The sequence below is a fragment of the Heloderma suspectum genome, chromosome 2 (genome assembly GCF_057233095.1).
Source record: "Heloderma suspectum isolate Gila_16-S chromosome 2, 16-S_ref, whole genome shotgun sequence".
Classification (NCBI taxonomy): Eukaryota; Metazoa; Chordata; class Lepidosauria; order Squamata; family Helodermatidae; genus Heloderma; species Heloderma suspectum.
Window position 1 is genome coordinate 190,716,901 of NC_139459.1, and position 23,408 is coordinate 190,740,308.

The following is a 23,408-nucleotide window of genomic DNA, read 5'->3' on the forward strand; positions in this document are numbered from 1 at the left end:
TCAGTAACCCAGTGCACTACAGACTTATATTGATTGAACTGTCATCCCCTCTTCCAAAGGAACTCTGGGAATTATAGTTCTGTGGGAGAGTAGCTAGGTGCCAAAGATGCCAAAGAGGCATCTTTCACTAGCACCTTGCCATGCTACTATTCTTAGGATCTGGGGAAGCGGGGAGCCATAAATGTTTGTAGCAGAATCTGATCATTCCTTCTCCATAGTAGGGCTTTGTTTTGTTTTGGCCTTGGAGATGCATTTCACTTAATCCAATTTTCTTGCTTAAAAAAGGGGGGGAGTATCTCTAAAGCTGTTAAAAACACAATTGTTGGGCACAAAGCACAGTTTTTTCGACAGCAGACGTTTAGTGTTGACAAGCCTCAAGAATTCGTAAGTGGTCAATTTGGTCCTTCAGGAAGTTATGCTTATGGCTCATCTTATGTTTGCCCTTCTGCTTGTAGAGGTGGTTGAAATAATCTTCAGGCCAGGAGAGCCTCTGCCGCCTCCAGAGCCGTATCCCACAATCCCCCTGCTGCTCCCGGAAGTTGAACCTCCTCCTCCAATGCTGAGCCCTCCTCCACGACTCAGTCCACTTCCTCCTACCGTGCTGCTGCTGTTACTAACGACAGCTACAAAAGAACACACACACACCAGTATAGGTCTTGTGATCGTGATGCATTGATTGCAGAGAGAATCCCAAGTAGGGATACGTGATATGCATGTAATCTGCAACAAAATGTCCCAGCGAGGACTGATCCTGTTGAGGATTCCAGACAGATAGACAGACAGGGAGGCAGACAGGCAAATGCATCCCTTCCCAAGATATTTCATTCCATTCCCTCTCCTCCCACAGTTTTCCACCCCCACACCTGCAATGCTCAGTCAGCATTCCATGCACACTGAGTATGCTCAGTAAGCAGTACTGGAGTGTTTCTCCCCTTCAGGGGTTTTCTAAAGGTCATGAGTACATATGAGAACCCAGGGGTAACCCTGTTACCTCCCTCTTGTGTGTGGATGATGCCATTTTGGTGATATAAAGACCCACCCTTTGAGAATAATATCAGAGGCGATGTGCCTATGTGCCCCAGTGGCTGGGGAACATGGGTGGGACGGTGCTGTTGCCCTCATGTCCTGCTAATGGGCTTCCCATCGGGGCATCTGGTTGGCCACTGTGTGAACACAATGCTGGACTAGATGGGTCCTTGGTCTGATCCAGCAGGGCTCTTCTTGTGATCTAAAGTTCACTATTAGTATATAGCAGGGGTGGGGAACATTTTTTGGCCCGAGGGCCAAATTAGTTCTGGGCAAGCATGTCAGGGGCCACATTCCCCCTGTGGGGCAGGGCCAGGTTGAAAAAGGGTGGGGTCATCCCACTGCTAGCATGTGGCCTGAGGCATAATTGCCCACACACACACACATACACACGTTGCTCCTTTCTTGTGGCAAGCAGGCTTTTTTAATGCCTCCATCACTGGTACTTTATAAAAGCCCAATTGCAGCAGGACAGGGCTGATTTTTCAAGAGATGTTATTAGGTTGGGGAGGAGAATGTCAGCCCTTCCTTCCCCAGCACCCCCCGCCACACACACACACACACAAACACACACACGCACACATTATCCTCTGTGCTGCAACCAGGCTGGAAAAAAGCCTCCATTTTGCACCATTGGCCTGGTTCCATTGGGGGAGGGGCACTTTCTGGGAGGGGGGTCCCTTTCAACATAGATACTTCAGAAACATCCTATTGTTGCAAACCCAAAATACCAGCACAAAACCTTCAGTTACTTACATATGTTTACACAACTGCCACATTCTCCAGACATCCTGTTGGGTAAAATAAAATAGAAAACCAGTGAGCACTTGGAAATTCCTTGTCCTCCTTTCTGAAGTAGGCTGTCATATATTGTTGCATTATGCATCCTTACAGCATAATCCCATGTCTCTCTACTCAAAAGTAAGCCCCATTGAGTTGAATGGGTCTTATTCACAAGTACTGGCCATAGGATTGCAGCCTTCATGCGTCATCCAATATGATGTAAGACTCATTTATGAATGTGGAAATGAATGACTGAATGGTGTCCATATTGGAGAAAATAGTAGGACTGTGCAGGGACCCCCAATCTGACTCGGAAGCTGCTTCGCAGCTTCTGAGGCGGGCCCAATCCGGCTCAGGCAAATTCAGGGGGGCCCTGACCCGCCTCGGCCCTGAACCCGAAGCAGGGTTTGGATGGCGAACCCCTCTTCAGATCCCCCCCAAATGCCCCCAGGCAACCCCCCAGCTCCTTACTTGGGCTGCCTTCTCCTCTGCTGCCGCCGCCATCATCACCGTCTCCATCGTCGCACTGCCGCCTTCTCTGTTGCGCTGCTGCTGCCACCTTCATCTTCTTCTTCGCCGCTGCCCACTGCTCCTGTCATCGTCTTCTTCTTTGCCCCCGCCATCTCCTGAGGCCCGGACATGCAGCGACTGGTCTTCTTGCAGGGAGTTGCCATTTTTAAAATGGCAACTTCCTGGAACTTCCAGGAGGTTGCCATTTTAAAAATGGTGACTCCCTGCAAAACGACCAGTCGCCACATGTCCAGGCCTCAGGAGATGGCAGCAGGTGGCAGCAAAGACAGCGGCGGCGATGACAGTGGTGGCGGTGGGCGGCGGTGGCAGCAGAGAAGGTGGCACAGTGGCAGCGGAGAAGGTGGCTCCGGTAAGGACCTGGAGGCTCTGGGGGGGGGCTGGGCCGGGGGGGCTGGGCCAGGGTTTGAAGCTCCAAAGCACACCGAGTGCTTCAGTGTGCCTCTGACCAGCTCCAGGCCACTTTGTGCCCCCTCCACTTCGCCTCCAAAGGGGCATAAACAAAGTGGGCTAAAGCAGACCGCTTTGACTTGGGATTCGGGCCTCGGGCTGAAGCAGTGCATAGCCCTAGAAAATAGTGAGTATGAAAGCCCCAAATCATTCACCACTGCTTCTGTGATACCTACCTGCATTCCTCTCCTTCCAGCAGTGTCCTATAGGTGGCAATCTCAATATCAAGTGCTACTTTAATATTCAAAAGTTCCTTGTAATCCAGCAAAAGACGGGCCAACTCCTCCTTAGCTTTCTGCGCAGCATTCTCCAGTTCCGTCAGCTTTTCCCTTGCATCCTTGAGGGCTATCTCTCCACGTTCCTCAGCCTCAGCAATGGCTGATTGAAAATGGGCACACTGCAGTGAAAAACAAAGACAAGGAAATCAATACAGACTATACTTTCTATGACCAGAACTTTGTGACAAGGATAGACAAGGATAGACACCACCATAAAATAACATAAAACATTTATGTTGTTAAACAGGGCTTTGTTAAAGATCTTAATAGCTTAACAAAAAAATAGAATTTGTTAAACATTTCTTGTCCTTAGACTTCTAGTCTTAATACTTTAAAAAAGAGAGATCCCATTCTAAGTACCAAGTTCCCTATTCAGGACTAAGTAGGCTATTCAGCTGACACAGGCCTGGTGAGCTTCTAATATGAACTTCCTGGATTCCACAATCAGCACATATTTATACCCTTTTTTGTGTAGAAATTACCTCATAATTAATATTATCTACTGTCCCATAAATTAGGGCTCACAGTCTTAATTATTTCATTGTTATTAAGCTTTAAAAAAAAATAGAATGTACATATCGGGCTTACATGTGCCCGTTCAGGCTAGATAACTTATTTATTGATACAGGCTACCTGCAACCATATCCACACTTAGAGCTTTTCTACACGAGGCATTTATTGTGTGCTTATCATTTCCTTCTCACCATTGTTTACAGGTTCTTTAGATGACATTGTGACCTTCCAATTTTGCTTCTGTTTTTAAACAGCACTTTCAGCAAGTTTTTTTGTTTGGTGGGGGGGGGTTAAGAGCAGGGGAAATGCTGTATTATTTGTGAAAGTGAAACAAAACACTTCTTCCACTTGTGTAATTGTACTGTTCCACTATATCACAGTGCCACCTAGACGTTACATAGTGGAAAGGCAGGAAAGGAAAGGCTCTTTGTGTACTGCTCAGATTTCTAAGATGAAATACAGGTGATTAACAGCCTCATGTAGAAAAGCTCTTTCTAGCCTAGGGTGTAAGTCCAATAGAAATCTGTGGAAATTTATGAGTAAATGTGGATAGGACCAGGATGTCAGGAGTCTATGGGTGAACTCACCATCATGCAAATGGATGTCACCTTGTGTAACGGGATGTTCTCCTCCTCCTTGCACCCCCCTGCACCCCTTGGAAATCTGCTCCATACGTTCCCTCAACTCCCTCGAGCAGATTTTGAGGGAGGTACAGGGACTGCAGGGGTGAGGAGAAGAGAAAGGGGAAATTGCTGTCTCTTGGTTACACTAATAGTGGAAGCAGCTTAATCAGCATCATTAAACAATTAATGAAGCAAGAACAGATCAAAATAGTCTGTAAATTAGTGAACATTGATCAAAAATACCAAGCAAACTAATTTAGCCATTTTAAAAAAATGAATTCTGCACTACTTGAGAGCCAGTATGTTGCAAAGTATCACATCTGTATCCCTCCCTTCTTCCTCATGGTGGAGAACATAGGGATTATCTCATGTTATGATCATGACAGCCATGTGTGTGTGGTTAGGCTGAGAGATATTGACAGGTAGGGATGTATGAAAGTTCCGCCACGGATCTCGGGGAGGCCGAATGCCAGCGCATTCGGCCCCCCGAAATCGGTGGCGGAACAGCCCCGCCCCCCCCAGTGACAGGACTTACCTTAGGCGGATCTTCTTGGCGGTGGCAGCTCTGGCGGCGGCTCCAGCGGCGGTGCGGTGGCGGCGGCTGCGGCAGCCGGTCTTCTGACCAGCTGCCGCCGCCGCCACCATTTCCAGGTTTTAAAAAAAAACGTGATAGGCTACATAAAGATTTACGTAGCCTATCACGGCTACCATTTGTGTTCCTTATTTTGGCACTTCTTAGTCTATGTAAACATTTATGTAGACTAAGACGGCGAAAATAAGGGAAATGCAAATAGCGTAGCGTCTACGTAGACTAAGACGTGCCAAAATAAGGAACCGCCATTTGCATACGCGCGTTTGTTTGTTTTGTTTTGTTTTTTAATCAGCCGTGATAGGCTATGTAAACATTTACGTAGCCTATCACAGCTGACTGCAGGGATGCAAACGACGGCGGCTACGGCCACTGCCATTTGCGTCCCTGCTAGCCAGCAGCCGGATGTCCGGCTGCTGGCGGAGCCGGCCGGCGGCTCCACAGAATCCCTGCGGAGCGGAGCCGGCCGGCCAGGATTCCGGGGAGGAGGAATGGAGCTCCTCCCCGCCGGCCAGGATTCCGGGGGGAGGGACGGAATGCCTCCCCCCCAGCATCAGCATAATCCGCGGAAAGGTAAGTACCTTTCGTACATCCCTATTGACAGGACAGGCTCAAGGTTACCCAGTGAGCTTCATGGCTGAGTGAGGATTTGAACACAGGGCTTCTCAGTTCAAGAGCTAAAACAAATTTTAGGGGTACTCTCAGGAAAAGTCTAGGAAGCTGAATTTGCTTGCAAAACTACAAATGTATATTTGACAATTCAGTATCTTTCAACAATCCCAATTATGAATGCTGTTGGATTTAGCAATTTCAAGGTGAGGGAGAAAAGCTCTATCCACTACACTGAATTTGTCATGCCAATATTCAATGCTATTGATATAGGCTTCATCAATATTTTTAAAGCAAACTTTTGAAAGCAAAACTGAACAAATGTTTACAATTTGGACATTCATATTTAGCTTTTGAAATATCATCAAGTTTTGTAGCAGCCATAATTGAAGCATTTAATGCCACACATGTATGTCAGACAGATAAATAAGGGACCACTATTTTGTTGCGAAAGAGCAAAACACGTTAAAACATGCCTGTGACTGGGAACAAATACTTTCTAAAAGGATCCAGGGTATATCTGAGCAATCAAACATAAACACTGTCTCTGGGTGATTGTTTCTCTCAGTTTGGCCAGGAGCCTAGCTCAGAATCATGCTCATGAGATTATGCTAAATCAAACTGACTTCTGCCAGAAAGCAGTGTCATATATTGGATTGGCTGGAACTGCACTTAGTCATACATAGACAGGACCCATTAAAATCAGTGGCATTCAAGTCTGGATCCAACGCACTGAATCCAAGAATTTCAACACTGCTCAAATTAAGCAGTGCTGGATTGAGGCAATTTCCCACAAATCATTACTGCTGAAAAGGACAATAAGACACAACATCCTCTTTCTTTAATTCATTAACCCCACAATTGCTCAATTAAAACTCAGTTCCCAAACTTTTGCAATGTTGGCTCCCCATACTAACAAAGCAGTAGACTGATCACTGGATGTGAACAAAGAACTCTTGCTGTGAATCTCCACTAAAGCAGAGTACACCTTACCTGTTTCTTCACATTCTCAGCTTCTGCCCTCAGTCTAGGGATCAGTCGATTCAGTTCAGAAATCTCCACCTTGGAGTTTTTCAAGGCATCGTCATGCTTCCCAGCAGTGAGCTGAAGTTCCTGAAACTGATTTTATGTGCTAACACATTAAAACAGGGATCTGCAATGGCTAGCCCTTAGGCCAAATCCATGGCCAAATCCAGCTACCTGAAGGGAGCCGCCTGGCTGCCTGATGGCTAAAGGTGAAAGAGTCATGTGGAGGGAAGTACCGCTGGCTCCTAAACCAAATGTGTTGGTCGGTCCATAGCTTAGCAGCAGAGCGCATGCTTTGCATGCAGGAAGTTCATTCCCTGAAATCTCCAGGTTAAAAATGACTCTCAGGAAGTAACACTGGGAAGGATCTCTGCCTGAACTATTGGAGGACTGCTAACAGGTGGAGTGGATCTGGGGTCTCCAATGACCCACAAACACCTCTCTTGGCCCTCACCAGGTTCCCTGTTCCTCCTGATTTGTATTTTATTTCTTAAGATTTTAAAAAAAATTAAAACCTTTTTTTTTAACTAGGAGGCTGGCCTGCTGCAAAGCAAAGTACTATCTGTATTTGGGCTCAAAAGAGTGGTTTTGTGTTTTGAAGCTCAGACCCCACTACTGCGTTGTACTTCAAAGCTTGGGAAAGTTACTTTCCTTTTAGGGTCACCAGTTTGCTTTCTGGGAAATGAGTATTTTGTGACCAGCCATGACCACCATGGCAGCCATTTTTGGAATAGGCAAAGCCAATGGCAGCCATTTTGTGAGAGAATCCAAAGCACTTTTTCAAAATGCTAAAGGTGCCCACTGACCCAGAAACATTGGGGACCCTTGGAAGAGATGGTACTGGGCTAGATAGTCATAGGACCTGACTGGGTTAGCCATGTGTCCTTCTTTACAGAGGACAGTCCTCTACTAAAAAGTGCCCCCTATTTGAAGGGCTGTCCAGTCCAAGTCCAATTTAAAGGTAAAAACCATAAGAAGGGAGAGCAGGAGCCCTGAAGTTGTCCATGACTGCTTGGATAGCAGACTGAGCAGGTACACAGGTCTCTTGGTCGCAGTCTTCCCCACTATTGTGAGACATATTTTCTTTCTATTTAAATTATCACAATATTTCTAAATTTGCATCTATACCTATAGATTAGTGTATGCAGATGTTATACAAATGTGTGTGTCCTTGGTCCCTCTTTTTTAATGATGTATTTCCTCTTTTCTAGGCACTGTGTGAGTGGCCACCCTAAGTCTGGGTCAATATAAAGCTGCTTCCCATGTCCATGTACCCCCAAGAGGAGCTGCCACCTGCCAGCCTAGAGACCAAAGAGGGGCATGGAGCTGGCAGCCGTGGAGCCCAAATCCAGCCCCTTGAGGCTACCTGGCCTTCAAGTTGTGAATGGATGTAAATGAGGGAGATGGAGGGAGCATTGAGGCATTAACAGGGTCAGCCAATGAATCACTTCGAGGTGTGGAGGCCTTGACCTACTCCTCCCTGTCCTCGTCCTCATCATTCTCAACATCTGAGCCTTACCAAGAGTATAAATCTCACTTAGCGACATTCACACTCCATCTAAATCTGGGAATGTTTTTACACAGGTGTAGGGATATCAAAGGAAACGGGGCTGACCTGTGGGGCTGACACAGAGGAGATGTACAGGAGTGAAATACATGCAAACAAATGCAGGGTAAGGGTTGCCTCAGCAGTCCCCAGAACTGTCAGTCACAAAGCCTTGAAATCTTTGGAATAATGAACACGGGTGTCCTAGTCTTTTAAAACAGGATGTTTGTGAAAACAGTGAAACGTGCTTCTTTTGATCGTAAGAGGTGGCTAATAAAGCAGAAATGTATTGTTTGGGAATGTTTAATAAGAGCTGGTTACAGACCCCTCGTTGTTGATGATGCAGTTTGGGAGTTCGGGCTCTCATATACTCTGCATATATCCTACAATTATTTCATTTTGAACTGAAAGTCACAGGATTATTAATATGACTTTACATCTCCAGTTAAAAGAACCAGGTAGCAGGTGAAGAGAAAGACCTCTTTCTACCTAACACCTCAGAGAGCTGCCGCCACCAGTGGAGGCTGGTGGCTCCAATTTGGGTGGGTTATGAATCCATTCTGGGTTTCAGTCAGAACCAGCCAGAACTCCAAAGGAGCTATCCAAGTTGCTGAGCCCTACCCCCAAAATATGTTCAGCACCTTGGATAGCGCCCTTAGAGTTCTGGCTGGTTCCAACTGAAACCCAGAACAGATTTACAGCCCCACCAAAATCAGAGCCACCAGCCTCCCATGGCTCCCACTCAGCTTGGATGATACCGATTAGATGGACAAATAGACTGACCTGATATAAAGAAACTTCCTATGTTCATAAAGATATCAGAAAACCCAAAGATCTCAATTTCAAACTATTTCCATTTTAAATTTTCTGCACTCAAACCCACCAAATGTCCCCAAGAGGCAAACTTCTATATTGTTTTGAGCTGTTTTTCTTGATAAGGAGGAATGTACTTTGACAAATACAGAGCTATTTTATTAGTGGGATGACTTTATTTTATTTTTTAAGGGGGGGGGGAATTCTCATTCATGCCCCTTTTCTGAATTTGTCAAATTTCAAAGGAATTCAAGTGACATTTCATTTTGGAAAAGGTACGGACCTACCTGAACCGCTCAAGGTACGGTTCAGGTAGATCCAAACCAGGACAACACACCTTGCTTTGGTACATGGCATCAGCTTCAGCTCGGCTCCTGCTTGCCATATCTTCATACTGTGCTTTGACTTCAGCAATGATAACATCCAAGTCCAGGTCCCGGTTGTTGTCCATTGAGAGGATGATGCTGGTATCACTTATCTGACCATGTATCTGTGCCAGCTCCTGTACATCACAAAAAGGTTAATCAATAAATATCCTTTGTTTTCTGGAATCTAACTAAGGCAGCTTTCCCCAGCCTGATGCCCTCCAGATGAGTCGGACTACAAGTCCCATAATCCTCCTGCCAGCTATGAAATAAGGGTAGGGATATGGGAAACAATTTATTTCCAGACCCCACCACTTTTGCAGGTGTTCCCTTCTCAGTCTGTTCCATCCCATCCCTGCATAAATTGGGGTTTAAAAAAAATGCATTTATGTAAATACATCATTTAGAATGCATTTTCTTTCCAAGTGTGAGTTGCTAAATATATTTTAAATCAAAAATATACATTTCTAAAGGTATTTTCTTTCAAAATACACATTTCTGAACTTATTTCAATATGCATTGTTTGAGCTGAAAAGTGTGTCACTTTCAGGAAGTGCAAAAGCCAGTGGATAAAGAAGTTCTGATCTCAACATTACTCCCGGAAATGTAGATCAGGTCATTTTGTTTTGGAATTCACAAAGATCAAGTCCCTCATTTCCCAAATTTTCCTGTGCTAATTCTGATGTCCTCTATTCTCCTGGCATCGTTCTGAATGCTTGTAATATTCCCTGGTTATTGGATATCAGCACCTAATATTTGATTTCAGCATTTGGCAATTATTATCTGAAAGTATTTGATAGCTGGTTTACATGTACTGGTATTTACACATCAGAGAGTATTTTGTAGATATTATACGCTACATATTTGACAGTTGTGTGTAAATCAATGCAGATGAACTAGCTTTGAGGTAGATATCCAATATCCCAGAGGTTTGCCTTCAAAATCTGAGTGGTGAAAAGGAAAATTTTGCTGAACTTGAAATATTTGCAAATACTGTCTTGGTTGGATCCAGAATCTTCCTTCCATGCAGCATTTCCACTGGCAGAACAAGGGAGGAGGCAACCTTTGTTGACTCCCACCTACCCTGGCAGTCCCCTATCCCTCCCCACAAAAAATTCTGCCCCAGACATTTGGGTGAACCAAGAGTGGAAGAGGTGTCACTGGGGGCTGCAGAGGGAGGAGAAATCAGCAAAGATTGCCTCCCCTGTTTTCCACTGGTGGGAGTATTCTGACCTGAACTCCACTCAGGGCATGTTCTTGCTGGCTCAAAAGAAGCTGGATCCAAACCATTCATGTTTGTTGAAAAACCATAACAGAGTAGTCAGCAATTGCCACGAGAGGCTTCAGATCTTGTGAATGGCCCACCCACATGCACACGCACACTATTAATCAGTGTCAAAAATCATGTATTGAAAATTGGGGGGGTATATCTATGACAGATCTGCATATTTACTAGTGCTAGTTATTAGATCTGGTTCCGAAATTAAAAACGAGTTATGCTACCTGCTGGGCAGGTACTGTTAGATGGGCTATTCTAGTAGAAATAAGTACTGATTCAGTATATGCTACTGGATGGTAGGCAAATTTATCTTGGAGTTTTACAAGTGAAATCTTAGAAGTGAAACATTCCCATATCTAGAATTATGTTTTGCTTTGTCTTTGAACGGCTGTGGGAAGTTTAGAACAGGGGATGGTGAAACGGCAGCCCTCCAGACATTGGACCAAAACTCCCATCATCCCTGACCTTTGCCTATGCTGGCTGAGGCCAATGGAAGTTGGCATAGACCAACATCTGGAGGGCCACCGGTTCACCACCCCTGGTTTAAAATATTGAGACAGTTCTTGAGAAGTAAGCAAAGCACTTCAGGAGAAGTGTTAGGAGACTGGGAAGCACTCTTACCGCCTCATAGAGGCATCTCAAGAAGCTGAGATGCTCAGTCAGAGAAGCTACCCTGGCCTCCAGCTCCACCTTGTTCATATAGGAAGCATCCACGTCCTGTCAGAAACAAAAGAAATCATTGCAATGGAGACTGTTCATAAAGGGTTCTTTTTTGGTTATTCGTGTTTTATTGAAAGATGGTTGATTTTATACATGTACAAAGAACCTCTGTTCCCTCCCCAATGCCTCCCATTTACATATCCCTTCCCATCCCTCTTTGACATACACACATGTATATGTGTGTGTGTATATATATGTGTGTGCACACGCGCATGCATGCATGTGCATGCACACAGACATGCTTTTAAAAAAAGGAGGAAGAGAAAACAAAAACAAACAAAATCATACACTTCACTCCTGATTTATAGGTGAAAATATACATGACTGACTTCCTCTGGCATGGTCCAAGTGGTATCTAGATCATGTATAGCTCTAAGATCCCACCCCACACTCTTTCCATTTTTTCCAGGTTGCCTTGCCTCATATATGCATTGAGGCTGTATGCACTAGCATTTCTCATCATTCATTCTGTGGGGAATTACAATTCCAACAAGTTCCAATGCCTGATGATTACGCGCTTAGTGACTATAACACCCTCAGTCACCATGTTTTCTGATTCTGTGTGTGGGTCCATTTAGCTGGGGTCCAGCTGAATATGGCATGGACCTCCTGAAATATGTAGGAGGAATAGGGATGTCCCGAGTACCCAACTGGGTCTGGGAGTCCATTGCCCACCCACCCACAACCCCAGGACTGCGCCTGCCAAGCCCCTGTCCTCACTCATGCCCTCTCATGCCCTCCCAGACTCACCGCAACCTCGTCCGGGGAGCGCCTGCCATTTTGTCACCTTTTTTCTGCATTAAAAGGGGGGGTTAAAAATGTGCCTTGTGGCGAAGGGGCTTGCGTAACTCAGTGAAGCCATAAGCTATGCCGTGCAGGTCTACCCAAGACGGACAGGTCATGGTGGAGAGTTCTGACAAAATGTGGTCCACTGGAGAAGCAAATGGCAAGCAACCCACTCCAGTATTCTTGCCAAGAAAACCCCATGGAATGTATCACAAGGCTAAAAGATATGACACCGGAAGACGAGCCCCTCAGGTCGGAAGGTGTCCAATATACTACTGGGGAAGAGCAGAGGGAATTTCCAAGTAGCGCCAGAAAGAGTGAAGCGGCTGGGCCAAAGCCGAAAGGACACTCAGCTGTGCATGTGTCTGGTGGTGAAAAAAAAGTCCGATGCTGTAAAGAACAATATTGTTTAGGAACCTGGAATGTCAGATCAATGAATCAAGGTAAGCTGGAGGTGGTCAAACATGAGATGGCAAGATTGAACATCGACATCTTGGGAATCAGCGAACTGAAATGGGCAAGCATGGGCAAATTTAATTCAGGTGACCATTATATCTACTACTGTGGGCAAGAATCCCTTAGAAGAAATAGAGTAGCACTCATAATCAGTAAAAGGGTGGGAAAAACAGTACTGGGGTACAATCTCAAAAACGATAGAATGATCTCAGTACGAATCCAAGGCAAACCATTCAACATCACAGTAATTCAAGTCTATTCCCCAACCACTGAGGCCGAAGAAGCTGAGGTGGATCAGTTCTATGAAGACGTACAACACCTTCTAGAACTAACACCAAAAAAGGATGTCCTTTTCATCATAGGGGATTGGAATGCCAAAGCAGGAAGTCAAGAAATCACCGGGATAACAGGCAAGCATGGCTTTGCTGTACAAAATGAAGCAGGACAAAGGCTAATAAGAGTTTTGCCAAGAGAACACGCTGATCATAGCAAACACTCTTTTCCAGCAGCACAAGAGGCGACTCTACACATGGACATCACCAGATGGTCAATATCGAAATCAGATTGATTATGTACTTTGCAGCCGAAGATGGAGAAGCTCCATACAGTCAGTCAAAACAAGACCTGGAGCTGACTGTGGCTCAGATCATAAGCTTCTTCTTGCAAAATTCTAGCTTAAATGGAAGAATGTAGGGAAAACCACTAAGCCATTCAGGTATGACCTAAATCATATCCCTTATGAATATACAGTGAAGGTGAGGAATCGATTTAAGGGATTAGACCTGATAGACAGAGTGCCTGAGGAAGTATGGACGGAGGTCAGTAACATTGTTCAGGAGGCAGCAACGAAATCCATCCCAAAGAAAAAGAAATGCAAGAAAGTCAAGTGGCTGCATGATGAGGCTTTACAAGTAGCTGGGGAAGAAGGGAAGCGAAAAGCAAGGGAGAAAGGGGAAGATATATCCAACTGAATGCAGAGTTCCAGAGAACAGCAAGGAGAGACAAGAAGGCCTTCTTAAATGAACAATGCAAAGAAATCAAGGAAAACAATAGAATGGGAAAGACTAGAGATCTCTTCAAGAAAATCAGAGATATCAAGGGACTGTTTTGTGCAAAGATGGGCATGATAAAGGACAAAGAAGGCAGGGACCTAACAGAAGAAGAGGTGGCAAGAATACACAGAAGAACTATACAGGAAAGATCTGAATCTCCCTGATAGCCATGATAGTGCACTCACTGAACTTGAGCCAGACATCCTCGAGAGTGAAGTCAAGTGGGCCTTAGGAAGCATTACTAACAACAAAGCTGGTGGAGATGACAGTATTCCAGCTGAGCTATTTAAAATCCTAAAAGATAATGCTGTTAAAGTGCTGCACTCAATATGCCAACAAATTTGGAACACTCAACATTGGCCACAAGACTGGAAAAGGTCAGTTGACATTCCAATTCCAAAGAAGGGCAATGCCAAAGAGTGTTCAAACTACCATACAATTGCGCTCATTTCACATGCCGGCAAGGTGATGCTCAAAATCCTACAAGCTAGGCTTCAGCAGTATGTGAACCAAGAACTACCGGAAGTACAAGCTGGGTTTCGAAGAGGCAGAGGAACTGGAGTTCAAAAATCGCCAACATTCGCTGGATCATGGAGAAAGCAAGAGAATTCCAGAAAAACATCTATTTCTGCTTCATTGACTACTCTAAAGCCTTTGATTGTGTGGATCACAACAAACTGTGGCAAATTCTGAAAGAGATGGGAGTACCAGACCACCTTACCTGTCTCCTGAGAAACCTGTATGAGGGTCAAGAAGCAACAGTAAGAACCAGACATGGAACAACCGATTGGTTCAAAATTGGGAAAGGAGTATGACAAGGCTGCATATTGTCGCCCTGCTTATTTAACTTACATGCAGAGTACATCATGAGAAACGCTGAGTTGGATGAATCACAGGTCAGAATTAAGCCTGATGGGAGAATTATCAACAACCTCAGATATGCAGATGATACCACCCTAATGGCAGAAAGCGAAGAAGATCTAAAGAGCCTCTTGTTGAGGGTGAAAGAGGAGAGTGCAAAAGCTGGTTTGAAACTCAACATTAAAAAAACGAAGATCATGGCATCTGGCCTCATCACTTCCTGGCATATAGAAGGGGAAGAAATGGAAGCAGTGACAGATTTTATTTTCTTGGGCTCCAAGATCACCACAGATGGGGACTGTAGCCATGAAATTTAAAGACGCTTGCTCCTTGGGAGGAAAGCTATGGCAAACCTAGACAGCATAGTAAGAAGCAGAGACATCACCTTGCCGACAAAGGTCCGTATAATCAAAGCTATGGTTTTCTCAGTAGTAATGTATGGCTGTGAGAGCTGGACAACTATAGGGAAGGCTGAGCGCCGAAGAATTGATGCTTTCAAACTGTGGTGCTGGAGAAGACTCTTACGAGTCCCCTGGACTGCAAGGAGGTCAAATCAGTCTATCCTAAAGGAAATCAACCCTGAGTGCTCATTGGAAGGACAGATACTGAAACTGAAGCTCAAATATTTTGGCCTCCTAATGTGAAGAGAAAAGTCACTGGAAAAGACCCTGATGCTGGGAAAGATTGAAGGCAAAAGGAGAAGGGGACGGCAGAGGATGAGATGGCTAGATAGCATCACCGATGCAATGAATATGAACTTAAGCATGCTCCAGGAGAGAGCGCAGGACAGGAAGGCCTGGCGTGCTATGGTCCATGGGGTCACGAAGAGTCGGACACAACTTAATGACTGAACAACAACAACAAAAATGTGCATATTTAAATATGCACAGTTTGGGGCCAGGAAAGCTTAATCTGCACAATATTAGAGGCATAATGCCTCTTGGAGTCCCGCAACATCCCTGTGCATCAGTGTCCGAAGGAGTTCACCAGGTGGCACTTTGCTAGGGGCTCTTCAAACCTGGAGCTGGCCCTGGAGAAAGGTACCTAATTGCTTCTATACTTGCATATTCCACACAGATTGACAAACACACACACACACACACACACTCCTCCACTTAGATCCATTTAGAACTACCTTTGTAATTTGGAGTGTATTTCGACACTTGCCTTTTTTAGCAATACAAATTCATTCTCAGAAGACGTGCGCTTGTTAATTTCTTCCTCATACCTTTGGGGATTAAAAAGGAGGACAGAGATTATGTTGGATGCCAGATGATGTTCCATCCACGTAAAGACCAAAACAGCTTGGGTCTGGGATTCCTTAGGAGTGACAACTCCTTTTCTGTCCCCCGGCAACCTGACAAGACTGACATTACTTCAGGTACCACCACTATCAGCAGGCAGTGTGATTATGCTGCACTAAGGGCCAAATAACAAATGACTTTAAAGGCATCTTTGCATTTAATGTCATGTGCAGTTTGGCTCCTGCCACAATACTGAGGAAAATATAGTTTCTGAAGCTGGTATCCGCTTTTGGAGGAAATCCCCCATTGGGGCCAGAACATTGATTTTGTCCAATTTCATCTTGAAGTTATCCAAGAGTGAGCCTTTAAACCTTGCTGAAACTCATGCCTCATTCCCAATGGTACAGTTAGGTAATTTGAGACTCTGGACTTAGTGCCCTTCTAGGGACCCCTCTTTAGACGTTATCAGTGGAGGCTAGTGGCTCCAATTTCAGTGGGGCTGTAAATCCATTCTGGGTTTCAGTCAGAACAAGCCAGAACTCTAAAGGAGATATCCAAGGTGCCAAACCCTTTTTGGGGATACAATTCAGCACTTTGGATAGCCCCTTTAGAGTTCTGACTGGTTCTGACTGAACCCAGAGAGCTCCAGCTATTGGGTGGCATAGAAATAAAATAAATTAAATAAATTAAAATAAATAAATAAATTTACAGCCCAACTGGAATCAGAGCCACCAGCCTCCCCTGGATGGTATTGTGCATTACTTAAGTCATGTCAAATTGTGGGTAAGCCAACCATGCTGCATTTGTGGGGCCCTGCTCATTCTGCTGAGGGGGTCCTGCACTTCTGCCCCAAAGTCCTGCCCTGATGGCACTGCTTCTCATTCCCCCACTGAAATATGAAATGATGCTCCAGATGGGAAGAACGTGGGATGGGCAAACAAATTATGTCTGTGCTTGTTGACATTCTCCATTTTCCACCTCAATGCTCATTTCACCTCATTCTCCCTCCCAAATGTGAGCCCCTGTTCATCTTTTTTTGAACAGGAAAAAAACGCATTTTTCCAGGCATGCACCCATATGCACATCGCCCTCCGCCCCTTTTGATTAAAGCATGAACATGTGTCCTTTTTGGAAAATGCCCATTTAAAGAGTGTATTTTTCAAAAAAAGACACCATCTGCAAACCTGGTCACAAGCTCAAGAATGTGCGAGCTTTTCTCAAAAACTGCAGTCACATTCAGGGTTGCAAGCAGGGTGTTTCCATCCTTTTTTTAACAGGAATAAAATTCTCATACATCCCTAGGAAGAACTAAGCATTGCCCTTCTATTACCTGTGCTTGAAATCTTCCACTAGATCCTGCATGTTCTTCAGTTCTGCGCCCAGCCTCCCTCTTTCACCCTTCAGGGAGTCTAGGTGCTTCCTCAGGTTGTTGACATAGGCCTCAAAGAGAGGTTCAGCATTGTTCTTCATGTGGGAAATGGGCTGCTGCTGCAGAAGGTTCCATTTGGTCTCTAGGACTTTATTCTGCTGCTCTAGGAATCGAACCTGAGCATGAAAAAGATTAGATGGCTGAGTTTCTTTGCAAGCATCCGCCAGAGCACTGGGGAGCAACTCCAACAGCTCAAAATCAATACAAATATAGTCAAGGGTAGCCACATTCCACCTCAAGGCCATTCCAAACGTAGCATGGAGAGCTGAGCTGATGAAATAAAATTCCATATGCATTACTTTTTTTAAAAAAGCCTGAATTGTTGAAATTTGGAATTGATTTTGACACTATGAGCTGGTTTGCATGACATGAGGGTGGTTAATAAGGCATGGTGGCCTGAGCATGCCGGCCTGCTTTATGTATTTAGGTTCACTGGGCTCGGCTCCTCATGTCATCCAAACGTGACAAGGATCGCTTGTTGGAGTGGTTAACAAACCACACAGAACCAATGGATTGTTATAGGGTTATGGGGTGGCTTGTTAACCACCCCAACAAGATCCCCTCACCAGGTTCAGATGACACGAGAAGCTGTGGTGGGGGGCTTGAATTGGCCACCTGCGCGATCATGAGAACCATATATGTGTGTGTGTCCATCCTATGTAGGACACAGACAGACACATACACACACACCTCCTATATAACAATAGCGAACTCATTCTCCAAGCCCTGAGCACTCCAAAACAGCTCCATCTGTGCACAAGACAAAGGCAGCAGGTTTGGGGAAACTGCAAAGTCTGTAGAAGTACAACAAAAATGCTTTTTAAACTCAGAGGCTATGGAATGCTAATAGAATTTGGGGGCAACAGAAAACGGGGGTGTGGATGGAGTATCCTGGAAAATGGCATGGCAAGCTGGCTGGAACAGGAGTGCCCCCATACTGCAACATTTCTTCAGTGCTTAACACTGTCTTTCATTTTAACTCACAAAATCCTATATATGCACCATATTTTCTAAATATTCTGGTCCTGATACAACTGTAGTTGCACAAAAAGCTGGTGGCCTTGGATGGAAATGTGTGCCCCCCTTTGCATCAAAAGATGCATTCAGCCAGTTCAATGTTACTTGGTGAGCCCTGCAGTGTGCATGAGCATCTAGATGTGCACATCCACCCACTGGCTGCATGCACAAATGTCTACTTCTGCAGATGGATCTTGCTTGCTGGACCAAGATTATACCTTCAAATGTGAAGAGGGGGGACTCAAATTTGGAGAATTTGCTTGAGTTTTTTCTCCCTAAATTTATTTCATCTCTAACATGGAGGAAACAGTATCACAGTAAGCCTTGCCAGAGTGTTTATTATGAAATGAAATATTACTGAAATCCAACAGATCCAGTTTAGTTTCAAAACTCTAGTTCTCAATGTGATCATTTCATCCCCCCAAAATCCTATCAAACCTGAAAAGAAAGGAAGAAAAATCAATTAAGGGCACAATCCTATGCATGTTTAGACAGAAAAATGTCCTACACCTCCCAGGATCCCTCAGCCAGCGGCTGGCTGAGGGATCCTGGGAATTGTAGGATTTTTTTCTGTCTAAACATTTATAGGATTGCACCCTAAATCTATTAATGGATCTCTTTTCCTTTTAACTGTGGGGTAAGTCATGTGAGTCTTCGGCGGGGGGGCACTGAATCTGCATTGAAGATCTGTCCTCATTGCTTTACTATATTACCAGTAACCTATATACTGGCATCCTAAAATGGGCAGGTGAATTTTCCCTTGCTTATAGAGGAAAAGATAGATGCAAATTTACAAATCTTGCAGTACAGAATCTGGCTCAGATATCCTTCCTGGACATTAGAAGCAACTCTATACTCTGTTTCTTCATCTTCTTGGACTTGCACCTGAAACCAATCCAACAAATGATGAGAGCAAGTTGGGATCCCAAAAAGTTTTGCTAAAATGGGAATACATAGTAATGCCAAGTACTAGAGGCTAAAATGGCTCGAATGTTATGGGTTACGTTATGGTTTATATTATATTATGGAGTTGTCATTTGGTTACGAAACGGTATTGAACTATTTCTGTTTCAAACACTTTCATCAAAGATGAGAAAGTGAAAGTTCCTGAATGTCACACAGCAGGAAATGTAGATACACACAGTATTTTTGGTTTCCACATCTATGGTCCAATGAGTTGATGCTCTCTGTGAATTGACTCAGGTCCTACTGGGGATGGTCCATCAAGTATCCAAACAAACACCCAGCAGGTCATGAATATTCTTTGAAAAGCAACTTCTGCACAGTTGCATAATCATAGAATCATCGAATAGTAAGGTTGGAAGGGGCCTACAGGGCCATTGAGTCCAACCCCCTGCTCATTGCAGGAATCCAAGTCAGAGCATCCCTGACAGATGGCTGTCCAGCCTCGTCTTGAACGCCTCCAGTGTGGGAGAGCCCACCACCTCCCTAGGGAATTGGTTCCATTGTCGTGTTGCTGTAACAGTCAGGACGTTTTTCCTGATGTTCAGCCGGAATCTGGCTTCCTGTAACTTGAGCCCATTATTCCATGTCCTGCACTCTGGAATGAGCGAGAAGAGATCCTGGCCTTCCTCTCTGTGACAACCTTTCAAGTACTTGAAGAGCACTATCATATCGCCCCTCAGTCTTCTCTTCTCGAGGCTAAACATGCCCAGTTCTTTCAGTCTCTTTTCATAGGGCTTTGTTTCCAGTCCCCTGATCATCTTTGTTGCCCTCCTCCGAACCCTCTCCAGTTTGTCTGCATCCTTCTTAAAATGTGGTACCCAGAACTGGACACAGTACTCCAGATGAGGCCTAACCAGTGCTGAGAAGAGGGGAACTAGTACTTCCCGGGATTTAGAAGATGTGCTTCTATTAATGCAGCCCAAAAGAGCATTTGCCTTTTTTGCAGCCACATCACATTGTTGGCTCATACTCAGCTTGTGATCTACAACAATTCCAAGGTCCTTCTCGCTTGTAGTGTTGTTGAGCCACGTATCCTCCATCTTGTAACTGTGCATTTGGTTTCTTTTTCCTAGGTGCAGAACTTGGCATTTATCCCTATTAAATTATTAATGCCATCATATTGGCACATGCTGTTCTCTTTCAAGAGGATATGGAGAATTTGCCCAGAATGCCTTGCTAGAAGGTTCATCAGGAAATTCTTACAAAATTTAAAGACTCCTTGGAGAAGGTCATATTCCCTTAACATCACTAAACTTCCTGAGAAGATTCCCAGTCTAACCTGAAATGGAACAATCCTTTCCATCCATCTGTTCTCATTCTACACTCTGAATTAAAGGTCAATTGAATGGTTCAACGAAATGTTAATTCTTATCTATTTCAACCTGCCAAAATGAAAAGACAATCCAAGAAATCTGAACCAGTTGTTTGACATTCCCAGATTCATACAATAACTGACCAAAGTGGATGCCTATTGAGACCACAATCCTATGGGTTGCTCTCTCAATAGACAGAGGGCTCTGGGTTTGGAGTCCTCCACCTATCCTATGCTATGCAGGCAAGAGCCGCCATACTCCATTTAAAATACTAAAAGGAGATGGGCCTCTGAGCCCATTTAGCTGACTTACCTTTTGGTGGGCGGGGAGGAACCTGGAGAGGCCATAGAATAGTGTGTATACCGGCCTATCCTCTCCTCTCCCCTCTCCTCACTGCCCACCAGCATGCCCCTTTTTCTCCCTCTCTGACTTCTCTTATGAGGTCACAGTTGCAACCTTGTAAGAGAAGCTTTCCACAGTGGCTGGGATGGGGGGAAGATCCACAATTCGATCTCTTCCTCTATGCTTGTAGCTCTGTCTATGGACATGGAGGACGAGATCTGCAGCATCCTATGGTGCCCCAGATACTGTCTAGGGGCCAGAGGATTGCTCTGTTAATCATGGTTGTGTCCACTGATGATGACTAAGAAGATAAGAATGGGAAAGCACTTTGTGCACTGGCGGGGGAGTGGGAACACACACCAGATAATTGGTGTAATTTCATATTATGCGTCATTTAACATACAAAATAGGAATGCAGAATGCAGTTTGGAGTATGGAGTATGGCTAAATAGTTCATCTCAGACAAACTAAATGGTTGGATCTTTGCAATGCAGTAATAGAAAAAAGCAGTAATAGTAGCTGGAAATCCCACCTTGTCAATGAAGGAAGCAAATTTGTCATTGAGGTTCTTGATCTGCTCCCTTTCTTCTTTGCGCACTTTCTGGATCTCAGGATCAATTTCCAGGTTAAGGGGCGCCAGGAGGGTCTGGTTAACAATCACTTCCTGGATGCCACCTGGCGGACAGGAAGGAAAGGCTGGGCCGTTTCTTCCATTGACAAAGTTGCCATTGCCCCAGCCACCCCCAGCAAATCCACCAACACAAAGCCCAGCACTGCCACCAAATCCCCCTCCACCACTCCGGGTGCCTCCTGGAACCACGCTCTGGGAAATGCTTTTAGTCCCCCCGAGATTGTAGAGGCTTCTGCTGTAAAAGCCACAGCTTCCGCTTGCCCCTCCCATGCTCCTTCGGCTCAGAGAAGACACATTGTTCCTGACCCCTCCGAAAACAATGGCAGAGCCAGCGCTAAACCCCCTCCCTCCACCCAAAGCTTTTACATTCAGCTGTCGACTCATTGTCATGTGAGGATGGCAGCTCAGAGAGAGAGAGAGAGAGAGATGAACAGCAGTCCAACATCCTCTCTGAGAAATCGTCCTTTATATGAGTTTCAGGACCTAGGCTTGGTTGGACAAGTGAAATGAAAGACATGCAAACTATTCATGGGGTTGGTTAGGCTGGCTCCAGCCCACCCTTTTTGGGGACCCACTAAATAATGTGTTCACACCTAGGGAGTCTGGATGAAATGCAAAAAAAAGAAACAAAAAGACTGTCATGGGGATTAACCAATGCTCATACACTAGTACCTACCTTACACAAACATTTTAGCTCCAAGAATGTACCCTTATATAATTAGCAGACTAGTATCTGCATCTTGAAACTCATGTTTCATCATACTTGTCAATCATGACTGACATAGGTATTAAATTGTCAGCTATACATGTTTTGGAAAGCTTTGAATTCTTTTTTTTTTTTCTTTTAGTTTATTTCTAATATTTTCTTCAATCAAGTACATCTACGGAGGCCTGTCTTGGAATTTCTGGGAGTGGTTGACAGTTCATGATGTATATTACCCTGCCTTCCCTGGAGATAAAAAGAAATGTAGATTTCTAAGCTAATTATTTTTAAATTTACTTGTGTCAGGAGGAGACAGGTCTAACCAGCTACCAAACATGATGTTTCTAAAATAGCCCCATCACTCAAAACCACTGAGAGCTGGTGGCTCCAATCTCGGTGGGTCTGTGAGTCTATTCTGGGTATTTGTCAGAACCAGCTGGAACTCTAAAGGAGCTATCCAAGGTGCTGAACCTATTTGGGGGATAGGGTTTGGGACTTTATAGCTCCTTTAGAGTTCTGGCTGGTTCTGACTGAAACCCAGAATGGATATACAGCCCCACGGAAATTGGAGCCACCAGCCTCCACTGCCAAAAACAAACCCTTTTCTGAGGGTTCATGGACAATGAACACATAGGATGGAACTCTCCCCTGGCCCCATCCTACAGACATTCCTTACTGTGTTTGTAGAGGCCAGGCCCCCACATGGACAAATATGCAGATGGGGCAACTTCTACCCAGATCCTCTACCCAACATGAATTCATCATGCACACATATTGATTGAACACCAGAAAAGGAAATTAGCTGGATTTTTATTTTTTTTTTAAGTTAAGGAAGAGTGGAAACCTTTTGGGGATTTTTGGGAATGCTAAGCAAAGCATGATTAGAATGTTATCCATTCTTTATGTTATGCATTATTCTAAAGTAAAGTTAGATATGTAGTATTGTATTAAGAACAGGAATGTATGAGAATTTCATTTTTGTTTGTAAGACATGCAAGCATGCCCCAGTCGACGCTTCAAACATGAGCGTGACCGTGAGCATGTGTCTGCCAAAATTATTTGCAAATTGTGGAACACATGCTCACATTTGTCTTACTCCAGATCCCCAGGTCGATTTGTGCAAATTTCCTAATTTGTGCAAACTTCTTCAGTAGACTGAATCAGCCCTGCTTTAGCCTATTGAGGAAATCAGCACAAATTTGGGGACATTTCCACAACACTGCTCAATTTGCACAAGTTTCCCATTCGCCCAAAGCGAGCAGTGATCACAAAAGCCGAATGGGTCTGGGCATGAGATGAGTAGCAAGCTGATGTTTGAAGAGTCCTAGCAATCTCAAACATCATTCGTTTGCCCAACCCTAATTAAGAAATTGTTTGGGATTTTTAATGTTGTTGTAATGTTATTTGGAATGCATCTCTCAATGGCGGCTGGTGCCCACTGGGGCTAGTGGGGCAGAGGA

General features: G+C 44.6%; 1 protein-coding gene across 1 annotated transcript; it reads right to left on the reverse strand.

Moving 5' to 3' along the window:
* LOC146353636 (keratin, type II cytoskeletal 5-like) lies at positions 1 to 21,710 on the reverse strand. Its single transcript, XM_084832309.1, has 9 exons — positions 21,147 to 21,710; positions 16,878 to 17,092; positions 15,471 to 15,531; positions 11,050 to 11,145; positions 9,122 to 9,286; positions 6,393 to 6,518; positions 2,964 to 3,184; positions 1,783 to 1,817; positions 1 to 623 (listed from the first exon to the last, which is right to left on the reverse strand). Exons 1-9 carry the CDS (start codon positions 21,633 to 21,635, stop codon positions 427 to 429), a joined length of 1,605 nt encoding a protein of 534 aa, XP_084688435.1. The 5' UTR covers positions 21,636 to 21,710; the 3' UTR covers positions 1 to 426.
* Between the last annotated feature and the right edge of the window lie 1,698 nt (positions 21,711 to 23,408).

Coding starts and splice junctions, on each gene's coding strand:
- LOC146353636 (XM_084832309.1), bottom strand. CDS start 21,635: ATGACAATGAGTCGACAGCTGAATGTAAAAGCTTTGGGTGGAGGGAGG. Junction 6,519..9,121: donor ATGCCATGTACCAAAGCAAG/GTGTGTTGTCCT, acceptor ACATAAAATCAG/TTTCAGGAACTTCAGCTCAC. Junction 624..1,782: donor TGGCAGTTGTGTAAACATAT/GTAAGTAACTGA, acceptor GTTCTTTTGTAG/CTGTCGTTAGTAACAGCAGC.